This window comes from Dasypus novemcinctus, chromosome X (assembly GCF_030445035.2).
Source record: "Dasypus novemcinctus isolate mDasNov1 chromosome X, mDasNov1.1.hap2, whole genome shotgun sequence".
NCBI classification, from domain to species: Eukaryota; Metazoa; Chordata; class Mammalia; order Cingulata; family Dasypodidae; genus Dasypus; species Dasypus novemcinctus.
In genome coordinates this window covers 87,938,234-87,963,130 of record NC_080704.1, presented here as the reverse complement: position 1 = coordinate 87,963,130, position 24,897 = coordinate 87,938,234, and the positions used below count along the sequence as shown (strand labels likewise).

The 24,897-nt window shown below is 39.4% G+C and overlaps 1 protein-coding gene across 3 annotated transcripts in view; it reads left to right on the top strand.

The window, feature by feature from the left end:
- CYSLTR1 (cysteinyl leukotriene receptor 1) overlaps nucleotides 1–11,299 on the top strand; it is a 100,838-nt gene extending 89,539 nt beyond the window's left edge. The window contains exons 2-4 of one of the 3 annotated variants that reach the window (XM_058292212.1): nucleotides 5,014–5,097; nucleotides 7,673–7,834; nucleotides 9,257–11,299. In XM_058292212.1, the coding sequence (XP_058148195.1) occupies nucleotides 9,284–10,309 (1,026 nt within the window). In that variant the 5' untranslated portion in view covers nucleotides 5,014–5,097; nucleotides 7,673–7,834; nucleotides 9,257–9,283 and the 3' untranslated portion in view covers nucleotides 10,310–11,299. Of the gene's footprint in view, nucleotides 1–5,013; nucleotides 5,098–5,868; nucleotides 5,952–7,672; nucleotides 7,835–9,256 lie in introns of those variants that run through there. The other 2 variants (XM_058292213.2, XM_058292211.1) reach the window with 2 other exon arrangements.
- Nucleotides 11,300–24,897: the final 13,598 nt, after the last annotated feature.

Here is a 24,897-nt window from a genome sequence, read left to right as displayed (position 1 = left end):
CTTGTGAAATTGAAACTTAGCTTAGTATTATATATTAACTATGATCTACCTCCTAATAGCCTCTATGTGGCTCAAATGTGTCCTCTTACTAAGCCAAACTCAGCATATAAGCTCACTATCTTTACCCTAGTGTGGGACATGACTCCTGGGGATGACTTGCCCTGACACCAAAGGATTATTACTTAACACCAACTAATGGTGCATTTGGAAAAAGACCTTGACCAAAAGTGGGAAATATTAAATATAAATGAATTTTTAAATATTTATGTTTATTTATTTCTCTCCCCTTCACCCCCTCTCTGTGTCCATTCACTGTATGTTCCTCTGTGTCTGCTTGCATTCTCGTCAGGCAGCACTGGGAATCTGTGTCTCTTTCTGTTGCATCATCTTGCTGCATCAGCTCTCCGTGTGTGTGTGGTGCCACTCCTGGGAGGGCTGTGCTTTTTCCACGTGGGGCAGCTCTCCTTGCGGGGCCCACTCCCTTGCACGTGGGAAATCCCTATGTGGTGGACACCCCTGCATGGCATAGCACTCCTTGCATGTAGCAGCACTGCATGTGGGCCAGCTCACCACTCTGGCCAGGAGGCCCTGGGTACCGAACCCTATATGGTAGGTGGACACTATAAGTTGAACCACATCTGCTTCCCACAAATGAGTTTTTAGGTTAAGAGATTTCAAAGTGAGTTGGAAGGTCATTCAAAGGTTACACTTATGCACCTCTCAGGAGGATCTCATTGGCTGCCACAGTAAACTGTGCCCCAAGCAGCAGTTCTCCTGAGAGCTTTAGAAACATCTAGGCACTATAGGCAGGACACACAATCTCAGGAAATTGGCACCCTGTTAGTGGGTGTTACCTTGGAATATATGTTTCCTAATGTAACAGAATTGGACTCATTTATAATTTCCCTACACCTGGCTTTTCTGCTCTTTTTATTTGAACCTATAATTAGCATTATTCCCATTAAAAATACGTATCAGAGACTTAAATCTTCTGACTGTTCATATGCAGGTTGAGCCCTGAATCTCAGCAGAGTTGCAGCCAACACTCAATCTCCAGTTCATCAGACTTGCCCAGGATAATGAACAAAATGATGATGATGGACAACACCCACCCCAAAAAACAAAGTATCTACAACTGCATGCAGCACAGTTTCCTCCATCTACCCCATGGGATCTAAGCCCTTTCTCAATAAGAAAAAAAGTGGGCATCACCATCCTAAAATCCTCATATTGAGGAATAAACAAACATAAGGTGGGAATGCAGCTATGGGCTAAAGTAGAATTATTATTCTAACAATGGAAGAACTTTTAACATTAATATAAAAGCAGTGGCCACCAATGGCTCTGAGGGGAAGGAGAGGGAAAAATAGTGTCACATGGGGCATTTTTGGAGATATTGGAATTGCTCTGAATGACATTGCAATGATGGATCAGGCCATTATACATTTTGTCAAAACCTATAAAAATATGTGGTGCAAAGTGTAAACTATAATGCAAACTACTCACATGATTAGTAGAAAAGCTTCAACATGTATTCATCAATTGCAACAAATGTACCACACTACTCAAAGATGTTGTTAATGGGGAAAAGTGGGGGTGGGTTTGAGGGGGGTATATGGGAATCTCCCTATATTTTCAATGTATCATATATGTAACCTAAAGCTTCTTTAAAAATAAATTTTTTTAAAAAGCTGCCAAAGGCTAATGGCCAACTAAGATTGCAGTGTAAGGGGCTGCCAGGTGCTTTTCCCACAGAACAACTAGCAAAATCTGGCAGATTTATAATTTTCAAAACTCCAGAAAACATTTAAAGTGTTATAATAACTGGGAAAGAAACAAATCAAGAAAATACAGCTTCAAAAAAGGCAGGAGAATTTGTGACACCCTTGATTCCCCTCCCCCATCCCCTCTCTGCTGTGGTGTGGAGCCAGCCTGTAATCTCACTGTGGTTCCCTGGCCCTGTTCAGAGGGAACAGAATACCCCTATGTGCATGCTGTGGTGCCTGTATGTCAGAAATTCCTCAGTGGCTCATCTTCCCACAACATACCCCGCCCAGCAACTTACTGATTGCAATCATAATGTTTATTAAGGAAAGTTTGGGAATTTTAAAAATAATCTATTTTATCACCCAAATGCTACCACTGATAATCTTTTGATGTTAAATGTTCTAGACATTTCTGTGCATAAGTTTTTGGTGTGTTTACATAGGTGTTATTCTGTACATACAATCTTATGTCTCTTTTTGCACTTAACGTATAAACAATTTTCCCATGTTATAAAAAATTGCCCGCTTAAGTTATCATAATCAGGCCAGGCAATCACTAATGGGGCACAGTCCGGCTCCAATGGGACTGAGATGAGAGACTCCTAAAAGCAGTTTTTCTCCTTGCAGTTTCCTGGCTTGCCAGCAGATGCTGATAATCAGTTGATCTTTCCACAGAGATATCTCTTTCAACCTCTGCTTGCTAGTGTTCTGGTCTGGCCAGAGCCCAGATTCAGTGCAGGCTCTGCTGATCAAATTCACTGAAGAAAAACCACTCCCTGCCCTCTGCTGCACCCTCACTTTTCCCAGGAAGGAAGACTTCTGTTCTCCTCTCAGTTGGCTACAGTGAGCCATGGGTTTTATCCAGGCTGTTCAACTTGCATGTGTGGGATGGGTGCCATTCCCAGCCATGAAGAATAGTAACTCAGAGTGTTCATTTTGCTTCTTCATCTCTCTGTTCCTTGTCCTGAAAGATGCACAGTATTCTCCTGGTCTGCAGATTCCCAAAGCAACTCCCTTGGACAGGTTTTTGCCATTTCTCCATTTTTGTGAGAGAGATGAGCCCTGCCTAACTATTCTGACTCCAACTACCCAGAAGTTTTCCCCTTTACTTTCCATTTGATTTCAAAGATTGTTTTAGTAGAGTTCTTTTGCAATGTGCCAACCTATTTCTACTTGATAAGAATAAGCTGCAGGAAGGTGTTTATTTTGTTCCCACTTCAACCACAGATAAAGAAAAGTAACCAGTCTCTGGGCACCTTGCACACCAGAACAAAATTTGCCATAGATTAGTCTGCACAGAATTGTTTAAAAGGTTGTTTGTAACTGTTTAGAAATGAATAGAAATGGTTAAAACATATCATGGTGTTTGTATCTAGCAGAGCTATTGTATGGGTATGACAGTGGTTGTAAAGTCTAAGGTCATGTATTTTACTAGAAGAAAAGCTAAAAACTGTAACATGGGACTGTATAAGATAGTAAAACCTCATGTAAAACACAAATATGGGTGATATTGCATATATAAGACTGTTTTACAAAATATAAACAAAAATATATTAGAAGGAAAAAGAATAGCAGCTATGTACCTCAGTCAAGGCCTAGAGAGATTGAGAGATGATAAGTTTTGTTTGTTTATTGTTTCATTATAATTATTATTGGAATAATGAAAGTGCTCTGGGAGTGATTGGGATGATGAATGAACAAACACATGATTTACACCGAATACCACTGATTGTACTCTTTGGAAGGATTTATGTTTTATTAATATGCATCAATAAAATTCTGAAGTTTAAGAAAAGAAAAATATGAATGTACAAAATAAATTAGAGAGATGGAAATGAAATAGCAGCTATGTATAGCAGGGGAAGCTTAGAGAGATTGAGAGGTGAATATTAAGGGTACAGTTTTTTGTTTATTACTATTAATATTAGAATAATGAAAATATTCTAATAATGAATGCACAATTATGTGATTATACCAAACACCATTGACTGTGCAGTTTGAATGCATTGTATGCTTTACTAATATGCATCAATAAAACTGATTAAAATTTTTTTTAAATGTTGTCATAGAGCAAGAAAAATTTAGAGGAAAAACGTCCAGGCTGCTACTGCTTCAAGAAAGCCTTTCTCTGCTCATTCTTTGAAGAAATGTTTATACTTTGTTGGATTCTCTGATATAACTTAATTGAAGAGAAGGGGCACTCTCTAGCAAAGTTAACTATACAAGGCAGCAAATCAGTTGATATCTAAAGGTTTATAAGGGAAGTGGACTTGGCTCAATGGATAGAGCATCTGCCTACCACATGGGAGGTCCACGGTTCAAACCCAGACCCTCCTTGACCCGTGTGGAGCTGGCTCACATGCAGTGCTGATGCGCGCAAGGAGTGCCGTGCCATGCAGGGGTGTCCCCCGCATAGGGGAGCCCAAAGCACAAGGAGTGCACCCCATAAGGAGAGCCGGCCAGCACAAAAGAAAGTTCAGCCTGCCCAGGAGTGGTGGCTGCACACACAGAGAGCTGACAAAAAAAAGATGATGCAACAAAAAGAGACACAGATTCCTGGTGCCGCTGACAAGAATAGAAGCGGACACAGAAGAACACACAGCAAATGGACACAGAGAACAGACAACTGGGATGGTGGGGGGAGGTGAAGGGGAGAAAAATAAATAAAATAAATCTTTTTAAAAAATAAATAAAAATAAAGGTATATAATATATTCCAAATTAATGACATAAATAATAAATGATATGAGTTTTAGGGAGAGAGTCCAAGGTCCCTTAAGTTATCCTTCCTTCGAAGAAATCTTCCCTATACCACCCCAGATTGATGTATTTGAGGTTTTTTAATGCACTAACTCTTCCTCCTAACAAAGTATATACTTAGATGTGAACTTCAAAATTATTTCTCCTTTGAGCTTCATAAAAAGCTGTTTAGAAGAGGAAATTGAGGAATTCTCATAGTTTCATAGAGGAGAGTTTTATAATACTGCTCATCTTTAGACACAGTAGATACTTGCCCATAGCAGTAGCCATCTATGATCAGCTCTGGTCTGTGTTTAACATTTTCCAACTGGGGATGTGAAAATGGATGGAGGTAAAAGAAGGAGGCATGGAATCTAATCCTAAATCTGTCAGTAAAGCTTGAGCTCCCATCACATACCCTGGATCTGGGTTTAAGGTTGCTAAGCTCCCATGACCCTTCTGAACTGCTCCTAACCTCATTAACTTCCTTTTTAATATTATGATTTTAGCTTGGGCTTCCTCTGATATTGAAACATAAGAAGCACCAATCACTAACCAGGAATATTTGCGAAGGAGACTGCAGTACAAAAAAGGTATGGCTCCATTTTCAAAATGAATCCTGTTTTTACAATGGGCTAAATATCTTTTAAAAGTAACTTCCTTTGTTATCTTCACTAAAACAAAATTAATTCCATTAATGTTTATTGCTTGCTTATGGTAATCAATTAATGATCCTTTGCTTTGTGCTAATATGATTCTTAGCATACTGTATCATAACCTCTCCACTCTTTCGTGCTGTTCTTCTATGTGTCACTCCTCTCCCCCACCAGGCTGTAAGGTGCATAAAGGCAGGGATGAGTTCATTGGCATCTATGTATCCATATAGTGTGGGCTACATAACGGGGTATCTCAATACGTTCTAGAGGAATCCAATTAAATGTGTAAAACAAGCAGAGCCATTGTAAAATGAGTGGCTTGAATTCAACGTTCTCTATCTTTCTTGGATTACTCATCTTAAAAGTTTTACCACTTTCTTTGTATCGCCTAATGTAAGACATTGACTTAACTTACAATTTTAAATAAACAGTTGATCCTAAATATCAAAATTTCTAGGAAAGCTTATTTTGGTCTGTAAGGGTTTTCCCAGACCTTATTAAATGAGACTGAAATCATTTGTTTCTTTGTATGCTTTTTAAAGTTATTTATCAGTTTCAGTTGACATCTTTCATTCAAAGAGCTGAGAATTTCAAATTTATTTATACCATTTATGGATTAAATATAATAAACAAATGGTTAATCTACATCAATGATTTTAACCTTATGGTTACCTCTATGATTTATATCTTCCTTAATACTTTAGGTAACAACTCTACTTAACTTTAGGCTCTGAGGCTGGAAAAGTTTTGAATTTTATTGGAAGAAGATAACTCTAAAAGCTTTTTTAATAGTAAGTAATACCTTCAAATGATAAGCTTGCACAAGCATTCTTTTACTCATTCACTCAATTAACACTTCTTGAGCAAGCTACATATATGTTAGGCCCTGTGTGGGAAGGTTTCTTATGTAGCAAATAGACGATCTGGTTGGGAAGTTATGGATGAAAATCATTGGTCTACAAGATAAATTTAAAGTCCCATAGAAGTTCAATAATAAAGAAATTACTTTGGAAGGAGGCTAAGAGAAGGCCTGGTCAATAAAGTGTAATTTGAGCTAAAAGATGGGTAGTTTTGTATATGCATAGATTGCCCAAAGGGCATTTCAAGAAGAAATATTATGGAAAACTGCAGGCTGATGAGAAAACATGCAGGGTATGTCCCTAGAATAGTAAAATAGTTTTTTCATTGAACTATGGGCAAAAGGGAGAAGTGAGGGAGAAGGTGGAAAAGGTAAGGTTTGTCAGATTGCAAGCATTAAATACCAAGCTGAGAAGTCTGCATTGTATTCGAAAGGCAATAGGAAAACACTGAAGGTTTTGGAGCAAGGGCATGACATGACTGGAAGCACCAATGTATAGAAAATTATTCCAGAAAAAGTTTGTAGCAGATAGATTTAGTGATAATAGTAGGAAGGACTGATGTTAATTATCTAGTACCTTCCAAGAGTGGTTCTTTTTTTTTTTTTTGTCCTTTTTTTAAAAAATTTATTTATTTATTACATTCAGAAAATATGAGGTCCCCATATACCTCCTACCCCCTTCACCCCACTCCTCCCCCCATAGCAACAATCTCCTCCATCATCATGAGACATTCATTGTATTTGGTGAATACATCTCTGAGCACCACTGCACCTCATGGTCAATGGTCCACATCATAGCCCACACTCTCCCACGTTCCATCCAGGGGGCCATGGGAGGATGCACAATGTCTGGTAATTGTCCCTGCAGCACCACCCAGGACAACTCCAAGTCCAGAAAACACCTCCACATCTCATCTCTTCCTCCCATTCCCCACACCAAGGAGCCACCATGGCCACTTTATCCACACCAATGCCACACTTTCTTCGATTACTAATTACAATAGTTCATGAATAGAATATCAGTAAGTCCACTCTCATCCATATTCTATTCCTCCATCCTGTGGACCTTGGATTGGTTGTGTCCACTCCACATCTATATCAAGAGGGAGCTTAGATTCCAGCTGAATGCTGGATGCAATCCTCCTGCTTTCAGTTGTGGCCACTCTTGGCTTCATGGTGTGGTGGTTGACTTCCTTCAACTCCATGTTGGCTGAGTGGGGTAAGTCCAATAAACCAGAGTGTAGGAGCTGAAGTCTGTTGAGGCTCAGGGCCTGGCTATCATATGGTCAGTCCAGAGATTCAGATCCTCTGGGTATATATTAAACCCCAGCACCAACTACAGTTCTGGTAAAAGTAACAGGAGAGGCTTGTGAAAAAAGATCACATCTGAGTCCAGCTCCATCATACAGAAACACAAACTCCAGAGAAGGACCAACTGACATGGCACTGAACTCCATCTGCCATGACTATAGAACCTGTGGGTCTCTATAGCCCTCAGAAAAACCAATACCTGGGGTTGTAGCTACTTTATCTGTCTCTGGGACTCTGCTCAGGTGTGCATAAGGGCAACCCCTCTGATAACCTCCCGGCTCTTTTTTGGAGACTCATTGCCATATAAACTCATTTGTCCTTTCCATTTCCCCCTTGATTCAGGTCAAAAAGCATTTTTAACTCCGGTATTATATGTAGACTGAGATATTCTGCTGGTCCAAGTTGACCCCAAGAGTGGTTCTTAAAACAAAGACAGTGTCAAAAATCTCAACAGCACCACCTAGTGACTCACTGCATAATACAGCCTGGTTTGGGGAAACGCAGGTAACTGGGAAGCAAAATGCAAACTAATGTAGAGGGTGGGAATGGAGTACTTGTTTTTCTCTATGGTCTTAGATATCTACCCTCAAAATAGTTCTTCAAATTTCTGTCTTAGTCTAATAGTTCTCGGTGAAAAATAAAAGGGAAAAGGAATTACTAGCTGGAATGAATGGATGGATGAATGACTCTCTCAACAACAAATATAATTTTTAGAAGTGGTAAACCTGGGAAAATATATGGCTGAATCCCACCTGCAACCACTACCATAGATGTCTGTTTCTGTATCTCAAGTTAAAACACAGGTTCAGTTCCTTCCATTGTTGGCAGTTCTTGCATGCTCAAGTAGTCCTCCCCCCCTTACCAGCTCCAACCTTTCTCCTACCAGGGAGCAAGAGCTCTGTAAAAGACCAAAGAATATGACTTTAATTAAAGATTGTCAGCCATATCATACATTGATGAGATGCTTTCACCATCTTAAAGAATAAAAGAGAAGAATCTGGAGGAACATTAAAGAAATCACTACTTCTACACTACCTTTTCCTACCTCTCTCTGATCAGAGCTCATTGAGTGTTCTAAGTGACACAGCTGAATTAGGCTAGACCAAGTAACAAACTCTCACCATATAATAAATGACTGGATAGTGCATTGAGTGAGTCTAAGAAGAAAACAAGGGTGAACTACTACTACAATAGTCTCACCATGTAGTATATTCTAACTAGTTATGCTACATATTTCCTCAGAGCCTTAAATTATGGTGCAGATTTTTGAGATGTATTTTACCTCTCTGGGACTTTTTTTTGCATCATTAAAATAATTGGATGACTTCTAGGATTTCTCCAACCATGGTGTTTTATTATTCTAAATAGAGACCACAATGCTCTGAATTAAGATTTTCCCCTAGAAGAATAAGTTTTATTAATAACAAATTAGATTATTTTCCCTAGGTATGAGAAGCACATACCAGATGTTACCTACAAAGCTCTCTTCTTGATGCAACCAAGCATTTTCACTCAGATTTTATTCTCCAAGATGGAAATGAATAGAAACAAATGCTCTTCCAACCCCCAGTTATAAACTCCAATTGAAAGGCAAACTGTTAAAAATGGAAATTTATTGAATAGTACTGGAGTAGCATGACATAATAAAATATAACAAAGCTGTTTTACCTAGATCATTAAGGTCAAGGGAAATTCTATCAGGCAAACATGAGTGGGAAAGGAGAAAAAGAGTTTCCTGAGTGCCTTTAGGGCCTTGACCCTTCTCCTAGAAGCAGAGTATGGCTGAATCCTTCCTCATTACCACACCACTCTTGCTTCCTGCCTTGCTCAAAAAGTATACCTAGTGACACTATGAAATGAAATCTTAGGACTTCCTGTAATTTACGACCTGGTGAAAATTGACAAGACGATCTTTTTATATTGTAGGCACCAAGGAGACATTTCTACAGAAACATGGATGGTGTCAGAAACATGACGGTATCTTCTGCCAATAATAACACATGCCATGACACTATTGATGACTTCCGCAATCAAGTGTATTCCACCTTGTACTCTATGATCTCCATTGTGGGTTTCTTTGGCAATGGTTTTGTGCTCTACGTCCTTATAAAAACATATCATGAGAAGTCAGCCTTCCAAGTATACATGATTAATTTAGCAGTAGCAGATCTGCTATGTGTGTGCACACTGCCTCTCCGTGTAGTCTATTATGTTCACAAAGGCATTTGGCTCTTTGGTGACTTTTTGTGCCGTCTTAGCACCTATGCCTTGTATGTCAATCTCTACTGTAGCATTTTCTTTATGACAGCCATGAGCTTTTTCCGGTGTGTTGCAATTGTTTTCCCAGTCCAAAACATTAATTTGATTACACAGAAAAAAGCCAGGTTTGTGTGTTTTGGCATTTGGATTTTTGTGATTTTGACCAGTTTTCCTTTTTTTTTAATGAGATATTCTTACAAAGATGATAAAAATAACACCAAGTGCTTTGAGCCTCCACAAGACAGTCGGTCTAAAAATTATATTTTGGTTTTGAATTATGTGTCATTGTTTTTTGGCTTTATCATCCCTTTTGTTATTATAATGGTCTGTTATACAATGATCATTTTAACCTTACTGAAAAAGTCAATGAAGAAAAATCTTTCAAGTCATAAAAGGGCCATAGGAATGATCATAGTAGTGACTGCTGCCTTTTTGATTAGCTTCATGCCATATCATATTCAACGTACAATCCACCTTCATTTTTTACATAGCGAAACTAAATCTTGTGATTCTGTCCTGAGAATGCAGAAGTCCGTGGTCATAACTTTGTCTCTGGCTGCATTAAATTGTTGCTTTGACCCTCTCCTATATTTCTTTTCAGGGGGGAACTTTAGGAGAAAACTGTCTACATTTAGAAAGCATTCTTTGTCCAGCATGACTTATATACCCAAGAAGAAGGTCACTTTGCCAGAGAAAGGAGAAGATAAATATAAAGAATAGTTTAAACACATCTTGAGTGCAAACTAATGGTAGAGTTTTCCAAACAAGTATTATATCAAATAATTTACAAGTTTTGTAATCAGCCAAAAATTTACAATAAAAATTTCCATTAATAAATTGTAAATACTAAACTGAACATGTGTTCTTATAAATGTATCTTTTATGCACCCACATTTTTACAGACCCTAAAGATGAACTAAATTGTACATGTAATGAATGCTTTTACTATCATAAACCAAAAAGTGGAGTATATTTGTCTTTGCATTATAAAAAAAAAAAACCACGGGTCTGAGATGAATTTTTCCCTCCTTAAATAAAAGTTTTATAAAGAATAAAAATAATCTTCTAAGATCTAAAATTTCCAAAAAGTTATTAATCATCCCAACATATCCCTTCCCATGCATGCCATTAGATGAAAACTGGAGATGCCCAATGAGTTGCTTAAAATATACCATTAGCCTCTTCCTTTCTAATACTGATTGACTCCACAGGGAAGGACCAGTTCTTCCAGAAGAGAATGTGCAAGTGCTAAGACAGAAAACTATTGATTCACATGACCGTAAAGGCTCTGTGCAATGTACAATTTGGAAACTGAGGAAGATAAACCTGGTCAAAAGCTAATTTGTCTCCAATTCTCTTCCCTCTTCCTCTGGTCCTGAAAGAGAATAGTGGAGGTTTTCTTGGTGATTGAAGTTCCCTATAATCCTTCTTAAGAAACCAGAAAACTGGCACTCTATAAATGAAAAAAAGCAATTAAAAATATATCTGATGGAGAAGAAAAGAAGTATTTTTCTACATGACTATTACTGGATCCAAAATTAAGTATAATGGATTTCTGCTGAAAAAATTTAAATGCCCATGTTACAAATTGTTTTAAGAATGCATATATTTTACAGATATGCATATAACTGTATGTAAGAGATTTTGTTCTATGATATGCATTTATAATTGAAAGTTTATTATAAGTTGTATTAAAGTATTATAATCTTTGCCTTTTGATTGGCATGTTGACAGGAATATCAAAGAAATGTTTACAATGATTTTTATATTACTGTGGGAAACTTTGTATTTAAACAGGGAAGAACATAGCCAATGGGGTAAGCAAATAAAGCCAATTTCTCATTAAAACAACTGAGAGGAAGCCAAGGGCTGCCCTACTGACCTGCTTTGGGATACAGCAGACCAGGGCACTGCTTCACAATGCCCAGGAGAATCAGGGACAGAGAGGAAGAGGCCAAAACAACAAGCTGTGAGTTACTGATCCTCGCAGGCACAAGGAAGGGCTTCCCTCCCCCAACCCTGAGATTATTGAGTGAGGGTAAAACTGGCAAATTGTCTCTGAATGAGAGGAAAGCGGTCTTTTTCCTCCCTGCCAGCTCCTTTAGATACACATAGAGTGGGAGGGTGCCCTGGGTCATCTAGGAGGGTACTGAAAATATAAGGAAGCCTGAGAAAAATCTTGAGTTGCTCATCCCTATGGCTGGAAGTGGCACATATAACCACCCTCAGGACAAAGAACGTGGAGCCACTGGTTTCCTCCTCCAAACTGGGTGTAACAATAAACTCCATGGGAGGAGGAGGGGTCATGGGAAGAGGAGGAGTCTGGGAGGGTGGAGAGTGGTTTCTTTGAAGTTATTCTAGAGAATCACGCTGTCCTGGAGTGTCAGAAGGGACTCAGATGTGACAGGATTAAGGGAGGAGGACAGGCAAGATGTCACACCCAGCAACCTAGACAAAGAGAGGAGCCACAAAAGAGAGGAGATAGAGATTCCCTCAGGCAGACTGCCACTCCCAACAGCCTAGGTATAGAGAGGAATTATACAAGAAAGCAGGCAGAGATACTAGACTAACCAGCAAGACTTCAGGGAATCTAACCTGCCTGAGGGGAAGGGGCAGATAGACTTCTTTTTTTTTTTCTGCCATGCCTTCATGACTTTTATTTTATTTTTTTATATTCTGATTCCTTTTATTTATTTATTTGCTTACTTACTTTTTAAGTGTATTTTTGAAGATACATAGATCACAAAAAATGTTACATTAAAAAATATAAGAGGTTCCCATATACCCACACCCTACCCCACCCACACCTCCCACATCAACAACCTCTTTCATCATTGTGGCACTAGAGTTGGACTCAGATGTGACCTTTCTACAAATACCTCTTCTGTTACTTTTACTGAACCTCTGGTTGGCACTGGGGTTGGTGTATACTCAGGAGACTTGAATCTCTGGACTGGCCATGTGTCAACTGTGTCCTGAACCTCTGCAGAGTTGCAGATAGGCTTCTAAAAGGCTGTTTAACCTAAGGAGACAGATTAGCCCATGGAAGAATTCCTGCCTAGCATATACAAGGTCCCTTGTTCAGTTCCCAAAGATTCTCTGAGAAAGGATACAGGAGTATCAGGCACCCAGCTGAAACCATATGACAAGGAACATGTTGCCATTCTCTCTGTATTAGCTTTCCTTGAATCTCTCATTTGAAAAAAAGAACAAGTTTCCTTTTTAAATTTCCTTATATGGCTCACTAAAACCTAGCTTAAAATCTGTAGAGGACAGGCTGCAGGGTGAATGGTGAATAGCAGCAGCCTGAGAAGATTTCTAGGGGAGTAAGAAAGAAGACTGTTTTTCCAGGTTTATCTTTGTTTTGTGATTTTTTAATTTGCCTTCTACATCTTTAAAAAAAAAAGAGTAGCTGCTGTCATGTTTTCTTGTTGTTAAGTTTCCCCTTCCTTTGTTGCTGTTTGTTTTTACTTTTTTCTTTGGTTTACCAATTTTCTCTAACCATGTTATATCTTTTCTTTCCTTCATCTTTATGTTACCAGATTTCATTTAGGTTCTTTGACTGTGCTGGAGAAATGAATTTCAAGAGCACATCAGATGAGTTAGGCCAGTAATTTATTTAAGTAAGGAAGGAAGAGAAATGGAGAAAATAACAGATGAAGGGTCCTAGGTATAAAGGAAGGAGCTGAAAAGTGATAAAGAAGGCTGATTACAGGCTATAATTTCCCATCATAGTTTATAAATGCCCAGGTTTTACTTGCGTGGTGATCTAAAACAGGGGAGAAGGTAGCTGGAGTCCCGGCTCAAGAGTCAACAGAGGGAAACGGACTTTGGCCCAGTGGTTAGGGCGTCGGTCTACCACATGGGAGGTCCGCGGTTCAAGCCCCGGGCCTCCTTGACCCATGTGGAGCTGGCCCATGCGCAGTGCTGATGCGCGCAAGGAGTGCCGTGCTACACAGGGGTGTCCCCCGCTTAGGGGAGACCCACGTGCAAGGAGTGCACCCATAAGGAGAGCCGCCCAGCGTGAAGGAGGGAGCAGCCTGCTGAGGAATGGCGCCGCCCACACTTCCCGTGCCGCTGATGACAACAGAAGCCGACAAAGAAACAAGACGCAGCAAAAAGACACAGAAAACAGACAACCGGGGGAGGGGAGGGGAATTAAATAAAAAATAAAAATAAATCTTTAAAAAAAAAAAAAAAGAGTCAACAGAGCACCAGAGAGCAAGAGAGCTTGTTCAGGCCTTGTACCTGGCTTTTGAACTGTTAATTATCTCATCCTGTTGCTAATGACAGGAGAGGAGTTCTGGCTGTTTGCTGTTTTGGTTGCTTTTTCCCCCATCAGGCTCCCAGGAGGGCCCAACGATAAAGTTCTTAGGGAATATCCAGGCTTCTCCTGGCTTCCGGAAGAAATTTTCTGAGTGGTAGAATCTTGGGGAGGGTCTTCCAGCAGTCATCTTGGGTTGCTGATGTCCACATGGACTTCTTGCCAGGTTCCACATCCATCTATTGATTTCCTATCTTACTAGCCTGCTTCATTTATATTTTCTGTTGTTGTTTTTTCATTCCACCTCTTTTTACTTGGTCTTAAATTTTTCATGTTCTCATTTCTCTCTCCCTCCTACTTTCTGTTTTCATTCTTTTTTACTGTTTTTCCTTTCTTGCTTTTACTTTTTCATTTCCCCTCTTCCCATCATTGAAGCCTCTTAAGTATTATATACTGTTCTGTATTCTGTTTCTTGTTTCACTGCTTCTATTCCACTTTTCTAAACATTCCTCTATACTTCTTACTCAGGTTAATTATTCAATTTCCTAGGTCTTGTACAGTCCCTCTCCCACCTTTTACTATTATTAACAATATTATTCTTTTCCTCTTCCTATCTCTTCCTATTTCTCTGGTCCTAACTTATATTTCAAGGGAATGTAGACAGAAAAAAAAGGAAATAGAATAAGAGGAATGAAGTGTCATAGTGAAACCTTACCACACTCAAAAACAACAAAATAAAACCATAGAGAGAGAAGATAATTAACTGAATAAATCCATCAAGATAAATAGAAACCTATACACAAATGAAAAATTACAAACCATACAAAGAAACAGGAACACATGGCCCAGGCCAATGAACAAACTAAAATCCAAGAGGAGATGCAGAACATGTAAAAACTGATCAGATCTGTGAAAACAAATATCATGAATCAACTAAATGAAGTGAAGTAAGAGATTAAGGATATTAAAAAAGACACTAGGAGAACATACTGAAAATATTGTAAACATACATAAAAAGATAATGGATGTGATGATGGTGAATGGCACAATCTAAGGAATTAATAAAAACTGGAAGTACATAGCAGATTTGAAGAGGCAGAAGAAAGAATTAGTGAAGTGGAATACAGTACATCTAAAATCAGAAAAATAGTAAAACAGATAGATAAAAAGGTAGAAAAAATCCAGCAGGGACTTAGGGACTTGAACAACAATGTGAAACACACAAACATATACATTATAAGCATCCCAGAAGGAGAAAAGAAGGGAAAGGGGACAGAAGCAGTATTGAATGAAATAATGGCTGAAACATCCCAACCCTATTGAGGGAGATGGACATACATGCCCAGAACATACAGCACATACAAACAGTATAAATTCCAACAGGCCTGCTCCAAGACATATACTTGTCAAACTATCCAGTGCTCAAGATGAAGAGAGAATACTGAAAGCAGCAAGAGAGAAGAGAACCATCATATACAAGGGAAGCTGAATTCTCATCTAAATCATGAAGGCAAGAAGGCAGTGGTATGACATGGTCAAGGTGCTAAAAGAAAAAACTTACAGCCAAGAATTCTCTATACCACAAAGCTAGCATTCAAAAATGAGGGAGAGTTCAAAACATTCACAGAAAAACAGAAATTAAGAGAGTACATCAATAAGAAATCTGCACTTCAGGAAATACTAAAGGGGGTTCTGCAGGTCAAGAGGAAAAAACAGGAGAGAAAGAGAGTTGGAGGAGAGGGTAAGAACAACTAAAAAGACAAAAAGAGAAATAAGAACAACCTGTGACATACAAAAAGCAAAAGAAAATACAGGAAGCAGACTTGGCCCAATGGATAGGGTGTCTGCCTACCACATGGGAGGTCTGTGGTTCAAACCCTGGGCCACCTTGACCCGTGTGGAGCTGGCCCATGTGCAGTGCTGATGCATGCAAGGAGTACCATGCCAAGCAGGGGTGACCCCATGTAGGGGAGCCCCATGCACAAGGAGTGTGCCCTGTAAGGAGAGCTGCCCAGCATGAAAGAAAGTGCAACCTACCCAAGAATGGTGCTGCACACATGGAGAGCTGACACAACAAGATGACACAACAACAAAAATAAAAGAAACACAGATTCCCAGTGCCACTGATAAGAATAGAAACGGTCACAGAACAATGAATGGACACAGAGAGCAGACAACTAGGGGGTGGGGGGAGAGAAATAAATAAAAAAGAAATTAAAAAAAAGAAAATACAGCTAATGTAAGTAATTCATTGATAGTAATAACATTGAATGTTAATGGATTAAACTGGTGTTAATGGATTAAACCTGTCAAGAGACATAGATTGGCAGAATGGATGAGGAAGTATGACCAATCTATATGTTGTCTACAAGAAACCCACCTTAAATCAAGGGATTCAAGAAGGCTGAAAGTGAATGCTTGGAAAATAATTTTACAAGCAAACAATAACCAAAACAGGGCAGGAGTAGCTATACTATTATCAGACAAAATAGACTGTAAATGCAAAATTATTATATGAGAGAAAGGCAGACACTATATATTAATAAAGGGGTAATCTCTGAAGAAGAAAGAACAACCATAAACATTTATGCACCTAACAGGGTTGCTTCAAAATACATGAGGTTGGAGAGGGGCAAGACGGCGGCTGAGTGAACTTCCCTGTTAGGGTCTCCTGCAGGGAATCGGCTGGGTGGCATTGGAAACTCTTTGGGACCGGGTTGTTTCGGGATTTTTGCTCGTCCGGAGGTGTCTGGACATCGATTTGGAGGGAAGGTAACAGAGAGGATCCGTCTGTGAAATATACACAGAGATCCCGGCTACGTGTGGAGGATTCCCTCCTTGGGTAGGCGGAGCCGAGGCATTAAGCGCCGCGGCGGCTGCGGGAGCCGGGCCGGGCCGCGGCAGCAGGCAGAGCCGGGCCGGGGAGTTCATGGGCCCTGGGCGGCCTATTGGGGGTTGGTGGAAAAAGGGAGGTGCTTGCAGACCCATTTGTGCAGACAGACAGATGGGGGTTTTAGGGCAAAGCGGGGGGAATTTGTGATTGTGGACACAAACAATAACATTTCCACCTAGAGCCATGCCCCCCCCCAAAGCCCGGCTGCTGACCTACAGCAGTCCCAAAGTGATAGCAACAAAGAGACACTACCAGGGTCTCACGGGGTGGCAGACGTTTGGAAGTTGATTAGGGGAATATTTTGCGAAGCGTGGGAATTTCGGGTTTGGACTCTGTTATTAGCGTTTCTGGCTGGAGCCCCTTCCCCGGACCTGGATATTTGATCTGAGTCATTAAATTGGCTGCAGCCTAGAGGAGCCCCCAGGTGGAACGTTCCCGGGGACCACAGGGTGGGAGGGTTCCTGAAGTCAATTGGTGATATATCCACATGATAGACCCTAGTAAGTGAGTGAATTGTAGGACACAGAACACAGGATAGAGCTTGTGGATGAGACCTCACCCATAGGGCTGGCACCCAGCTGCGGGGATCACTGAAGGCTGTGATGGACTGTGGTGCTCCCAGGATTCCTGTTAACTGGACTCGAGGTTGCCAGGTCTGAGTTCCCTGGACTCTGGCAGCCCACACACCAGAGACTCACACCTCTTGAGACCTCAATACCTCAGATTGTTCATCCCTGAATCCACCACGCCCTGAGGTTCATCTGAGGCCCTTGAATATCCTAGCCCTCAATGTTTGCGTTTTCTCTTCTTTATTTTACTTTCTTTTGTTTTTATTTTTATTCTATTTTTATAGAATTCTATTCTATTTTTTTTATTCTAGTTTTTTAATGTTCTGATTCCTGGCATTGCATTATCCCCTAGTCTTTTCTCCCAGCGTATCCCGCAAAGTATCTTTTTTTTTTCAATCATCTCTTTCGTGTCCCCGATCTTCTTCTTATTCTATTTTATCTTAACAATACAATAGGTCCTGCAGGAAACACCTCACATTTGCTGGGTTTCCTCATCCTCCACTGCCTCATTTCTCTGTGAATAGACTTAGGCTATCTACACTATCCCCTTTCCCCTACAACTTGATATCCTCCACCATCTGCTATCTCTCCTACATTCCACCTCCCTTTCTTTGATCCACTAAGCGTCTAACTCTTAATTTCTAATACCTTTGTTTAGTTTTTCATCTGGTATCTGCCCTTGAAACTATTAACCTTTCCCTCTCTCATGAAAACAATAGCTTCTTAGTACATACCATATCCCTCCCATATTCAGTCAGTTACCTCATTAACGTACTTTCCTACTACTATAACTCTACACAATTTACATGATCTAACCTCCATCCTCCCAGAACTCATATTGATGCTTTGTTAAAATATATCACAAATACTACTTTACACTTTTTCCTTCCTTACACCATTGCCTTTCCCCAGCACTAATACTTTCCTTTAAAGTGAACTTAACCAGCAATAAGAAATTGGAATAGGAAGAACAAAGTGACAAAGAGAAGATATAACACTTACGCAAAAACAACAGCTAATTAATCTCCAAGACTAGACAAAGAAGCTACAGAACTGATTAAACCCGTCAAGGAAGAATGATGACAAGACAGCAACAAAAATATACAAACCAAACCAGTAATCAGGAAAACATGGCTGAATCCAATCAACAAACTAAAAATCAGGAAGGGGAGCAGAACTTCGCACAAGCAATGAAAGATCTCAGAACATTTATCACCGACAAATTTGATGAAGTAATGAAAGAGGTTAACAACATGAAGACAACGCTTGGAGGGGAAACTGCAGACATGCGCAAAAAAATAACAGATATGATGGAAATGAACACCACAATTCAAGAAATCAAAAATACACTTGCAGCAAATATCAGCAGACTAGAAGAGGCAGAGCAGAGAATTAGTGATGTGGAAGACAGTGCATTGGAAATCAAACAGATAGTAGAAGTGGTCAATAAAAAGGTAGAAAAAATCCAGATAGGACTTAGGGACCTGAATGATAATGCAAAAGGCTCAAACATACATATTATAGGCATTCCAGAAGGAGAAGAGAAGGGAAAGGGGTCAGAAGGAGTGTTGCAGGAAATAATGACTGAAAACTTCCCAAATCTACTGAAAGAGACAGATGTACATATCCAAGAAGCACAGCGCACTCCACTGGTCATAAACCCCAACAGGCCCACCCCAAGACATATACATGTCAAATTATCCAATGGAAAAGACAAAGAGAAAATTCTAAAAGCAGCAAGAGAAAAGAAAACCATCACATACAAGGGAAGCTCCATAAGATTAAGTGCTGATTTCTCACCTGAAACGATGGAGGCAAGAAGGCAGCGGTATGATATAGTCAAGGTACTAAACGAAAAAAATTGCCAACCAAGAATACTCTATCCAGCTAAACTAGCATTCAAAAATGATGGAGAGCTCAAAATATTCACAGATAAACAGAAACTGAAAGAGTATATCAACAAGAAACCTCCCCTTCAAGAAATTCTTAAGGGAGTTCTACAGGAAGAAAGGAAAAAACAGGACAGTCAGAGATGGAGGAGAGTGTAAGAGCAACAAAAAAGACAAAAATAGAAGGGGAAAATATAATAATACAAACAAAATATAACAAACACAAATCCAACCAAAATAGGGCTACCACAAATAATTCTCTGAACGTAATAACACTGAATGTCAACGGATTAAACTCACCTATCAAAAGATTCAGAATGGGACACTGGATAAGGAATTATGACCCATCTATATGTTGTCTACAAGAGACACATCTTAGACCCAGAGACGCATGGAGATTGAAAGTGAATGGCTGGAAAACAATCATACAAGCAAACAGCAACCAAAAAAAGGCAGGAGTAGCTATATTAATATCAGACAAAATAGACTTTAAATGCGAAACAACTGTGAGAGACAAAGAAGGATACTACATTTTAGTGAAAGGGACAATCTGTCAAGAAGATCGAATGATCATAAATATTTATGATCCTAACAAGGGTGCCTCTAAATACGTGAGACAAACGCTGGAAAAACTAAGTGAAAAAATAGATGCATCTACAATTATAGTGGGGGATTTTAATACACCACTACCAACTCTGTACAGAACATCTCAAAAGAGAATCACTAAAGAAACAAAACATTTGAACAGTATATTAGAAGAGCTGGATCTAATAGACATATATAGATCATTAAACCCAAACACAGCAGGATATACATTTTTCTCAAGCGCACATGGAACATTCTCCAAGATTGACCATATGCTAGGCCACAAAGAAAGGCTTAATGAATTCAGAAAGATCGAAATCATACAAAACAATATCTCTGACCCCAGTGGAGTGAAGCTGGAAATTTGCAAGGGACGGAGGCCCAGACTTCACACCACAATTTGGAAATTAAACAGCACACTCTTAGAAAAACAGTGGGTCAAAGAGGAAATCTCAAAAGAAATCAATGACTACCTTGAAACAAATGATAATGATAACACAAAATACCAAAATTTATGGGATGCAGGAAAAGCAGTACTGAGAGGGAAATTTATAGCCATAACTTCACATATCAAAAAAGAAGAAAGAGCAAAAATTAAAGAACTAACTGCACTTTTGATGGAATTAGAAAAACAACAACAAAGTAACCCAACAGGAAGAAGAAGGAAGGAAATAACAAAGATAAGAGCATAACTAAATGAAATAGAAAATAAGAAAGCACTTGAAAAAATAAACAAGACCAAGAGCTGGTTTTTTGAGAAGATCAACAAAATTGACAAACCTTTAGCTAGACTACCAAAAAAAAAAAGAGAAAAGATGCAAATACACAAAATAAGAAATGAGAAAGGTGATATCACCTCTGACCCCACAGAAATAAAGACTATCATAAGAGGATACTTTGAAAAACTATATTCCAACAAAAATGACAATTTAAAGGAAATGGACAAATTCCTAGAAACACATAAGCAGCCCATATTGACGAAAGAAGAAATTGATGATCTTAACAAACCAATCACAAGCAAAGAGATAGAATTAGTCATTAAAAGTCTCCCAACTAAGAAGAGCCCAGGGCCAGACGGCTTCACAGGTGAATTCTACAAAACATTCTGGAAAGAACTAACACCAATCCTGTTGAAACTATTCCAAAAAATCGAAACAGAAGGAACATTTCCAAACTCCTTCTATGATGCCAACATTATCCTAGTGCCAAAGCCAAACAAAGACACCACAAGAAAGGAAAATTACAGACCAATTTCTCTAATGAACCTAGATGCAAAAATACTTAACAAAATACTTGCTAATCGTATTCAACAACACATTAAATGAATTATACACCATGACCAAGTGGGATTTATTCCAGGTATGCAAGGATGGTTCAACATAAAAAAACAATCAATGTGATACACCACATAAACAGATTGAAGGAAAAAAATCACGATTATATCTATAGATGTAGAAAAGGCACTTGACAAAATACAGCACCCCTTCTTGATAAAAACACTCCAAAAGATCAGAATACAAGGAAACTTTTTGAACATGATAAAAAGTATATATGAAAAACCTACAGCCAACATTGTTTACAATGGAGAAATCTTTTTTAATTAGTGTGTTATTTATTTATTTATTTTTTTATTGACTTTGTAATAATATTACATTAAAAATATATATATATATGAGGTCCCATTCAACCCCACCACCCCCACCCCACCTCTCCCCCCCCCCAACAACACTCATTCCCATCATCATGACACATCCATTGCATTTGGTAAGTACATCTTTTTTTTAATTTATTGACTTTGTAATAATATTACATTAAAAATATATATGTGAGGTCCCATTCAACCCCACCCCCCCACCCCACCTCTCCCCCCCACAGCAACACTCGTTCCCATCATCATGACACATCCATTGGATTTGGTAAGTACATCTTTGGGCACCTCTGCACCTCATAGTCAGTGGTCCACATCATGGCCCATACTCTCCTCCATTCCATCCAGTGGGCCCTGTGAGGATTTACAATGTCCGGTGATTGCCTCTGAAGCACCATCCAGGGCAGCTCCATGTCCCAAAGACGCCTCCACCTCTCATCTCTTCCTGCCTTACCCCATACCCATCAGCCACTATGTCCACTTTTCCCAATCCAATGCCACCTCTTCTATGTGGACATTGGATTGGTTGTGTCCATTGCACCTCTATGTCAAGAGGAGGCTCAGATTCCACATGGATGCTGGATGCAATCCTCCCACTTTCAGTTGTAATCACTCTAGGCTCCATGGTGTGGTGGTTGTCCTTCTTCAACTCCATCTTAGCTGAGTGTGGTAAGTCCAATAAATCAGATTGTAGGTGCTGGAGTCTGTTGAGGCTCAGGACCTGGCTATCACATTGTCAGTCCAGAGATTCAAATCCCCTAAATATATCTTAAACCCCAACATTAACTGCACCTCCAGCACATTAGCATGAAAGTCTTATGAAGGAAGATCCCATCTGAGTCCAGATTCATCACACATAAACACCATTTCCAAAGAGGGGCCATCTGACCTGGTAGTTAACCCCATCGGACATGACCATAACTCCCATGGGTCTCTTTAGCCCTCAAAGGAACCAATATCTGGGGGTTGTATCTGCTTTATCTGTCTCTCTGACTCTGCTCAGTTGTGCATGAGGGCAATCCTTCTGCCAGCCTCCAGACTCTTTTTTAGAAACTCGTAGCCATATAAACTCATTTCTCCTTTCCATTTCCCCCTTACTTTAGGTCAAACAGCATTTTAAAGTCATGTTATTTTATGTAGACAGGGATATTCTGCTGATCCGCATTGAACCTTCCGTATAAGGTCATTTTCCAGTTGCATCATCAATTGGTAGTTGATAGTGATCCCTCGGTGCCAGGGAGGCTCATCCCCGGGTGTCATGTCCCACGCTGGTGGGAAGGCATTGCATTTACATGCTGAGTTTGGCTTCGAGACTGGTACAATGGCGAAATCTTGAAATCCTTCCCTCTAAACTCAGGAACAAGACAAGGATGACCATTGTCTCCGCTCCTACTTAACATTGTCTTGGAAGTACTTGCTCGAGCACTGAGGCAAGAACCAGATATAAAATGCATTCAAATTGGAAAGGAAGAAGTCAAAATTTCATTATTTGCAGATGACATGATCCTATACATAGAAAACCCTGAGAGATCTACAACAAAGCTTCTAGAACTCATAAATGAGTTCAGCAAAGTCGCAGGTTATAAGATCAATGTGCAAAAATCAGTAGTATTTCTGTACACCAATAATGAGCAAGATCAGGAGGAAATGAAGAATCAAATACCATTCACAATAGAAAATAAAAAAAATCAAATACTTAGGAATAAATTTAACTAAAGAGGTAAAAAACTTATACACCAAGAACTATACAAGACTGTTCAAGGAAATCAAAGAAGACCTAAATAAATGAAAGAATATTCCTTGTTCATGGATAGAAAGACTGAATATTATTAAGATGTCTATCCTACCAAAACTGATCTACACATTCAATGCAATCCCAATAAAAATCAACACAGCCTTCTTTAAGGAACTAGAAAAACTAACTATGAAATTTATTTGGAAAGGAAAGAGGCCCCGAATAGCCAAAGACATATTGAAAAAGAAAAACAAAATAGGAGGAATCACACTACCTGACTTCAAAACATACTACAAAGCTACAGTAGTGAAAACAGCATGGTATTGGCATATGGAGAGACACACAGACCAAAGGAATCGAATTGAAAGTTCAGATATAGAACCTCATGTATATACCCATATAATATTCGATAAAGCCACCAAACCCTCTCAACTGGGAGAGAATGGCCTATTCAACAAATGGTGCCTGGAGAACTGGATATCCATATGTAGAAGAATGAAAGAGGATTACCATCTCACACCTTATACAAAGATCAACTCAAGATGGATCAAAGACCTAAATATAAGAGCCAAGACCATAAAGATCTTGGAAAGCAGTGTAGGGAAACATCTGCAGGACCTTGCAATAGGAAATAGCTTCATGAATATCACACCAAAAGCACGAGCAGCAAAAGAACAAATAGATCAATGGAACTACCTCAAAATTAAAGCCTTCTGCACCTCAAAGGAGTTTGTCAAGAAAGTAAAAAGGGAACCCACACAATGGGAGAAAATATTTGGCAACCATATATCTGATAAGAGACTTGTAACTTGCATATATAAAGAACTAATATACCTTGAAAACAAAAAGATAAACAACCCATTTAATAAATGGGAAAAAGATTTAAACAGACACTTCTCCAAAGAAGAAATACAAATGGCTAAAAAGCACATGAAAAAATGCTCCAAATCTCTAGCTATAAGGGAAATGCAAATCAAAACCACAATGAGATACCATCTTACTCCCATAAGGTTGGCAGCTATGAAAAAAACAGAAGAATACAAATGCTGGAGAGGATGTGAAGAAAGGGGAACACTCATCCACTGCTGGTGGGAATGCAGAAGGATCCAACCATTCTGGAGGACAGTTTGGCGGTTTCTCCAAAAACTAACCATAGATTTGCCATATGACCCAGCAATACCACTGCTGGGTATATACCCATCAGAACTGAAAACAAGGACACAAACCGATATATGTACACCAATGTTCATAGCAGCATTGTTCACTATCGCCAAAAGTTGGAATCAATCCAAATGCCCATCAACAGACGAGTGGATCAATAAAATGTGGTATCTACACACAATGGAATACTACTCGGCTGTAAGAACAAATACACTACAATCACACGTGATAACATGGATGAACCTTGACAATCTTATGTTGAGTGAAGCAACCCAGGCATTGAAGGACAAATACTACATGACCTCAATGATATGAAATAAGCAAACTGCCTCGGAGAGCTAGAGTCTGGAAAAGAGGCTTACAGGAAATCGGGGGGTGAAGGAAGGGTGTGAGTTAACGTCTGCAGGGGTGGAATCTGTGATGAGCTGGCTGTAAGTATGAGCACAAAGAAGGGACAAAATGGGGCAAGGGGGTGCCTTCGGGTGGGGCTTTGTGGGTTTGAGAGGGGCTGGGGATGGGAAGAGGGGTAATAGTGTCCAAAAATTGGGGGGAGGGAGGGGCAAC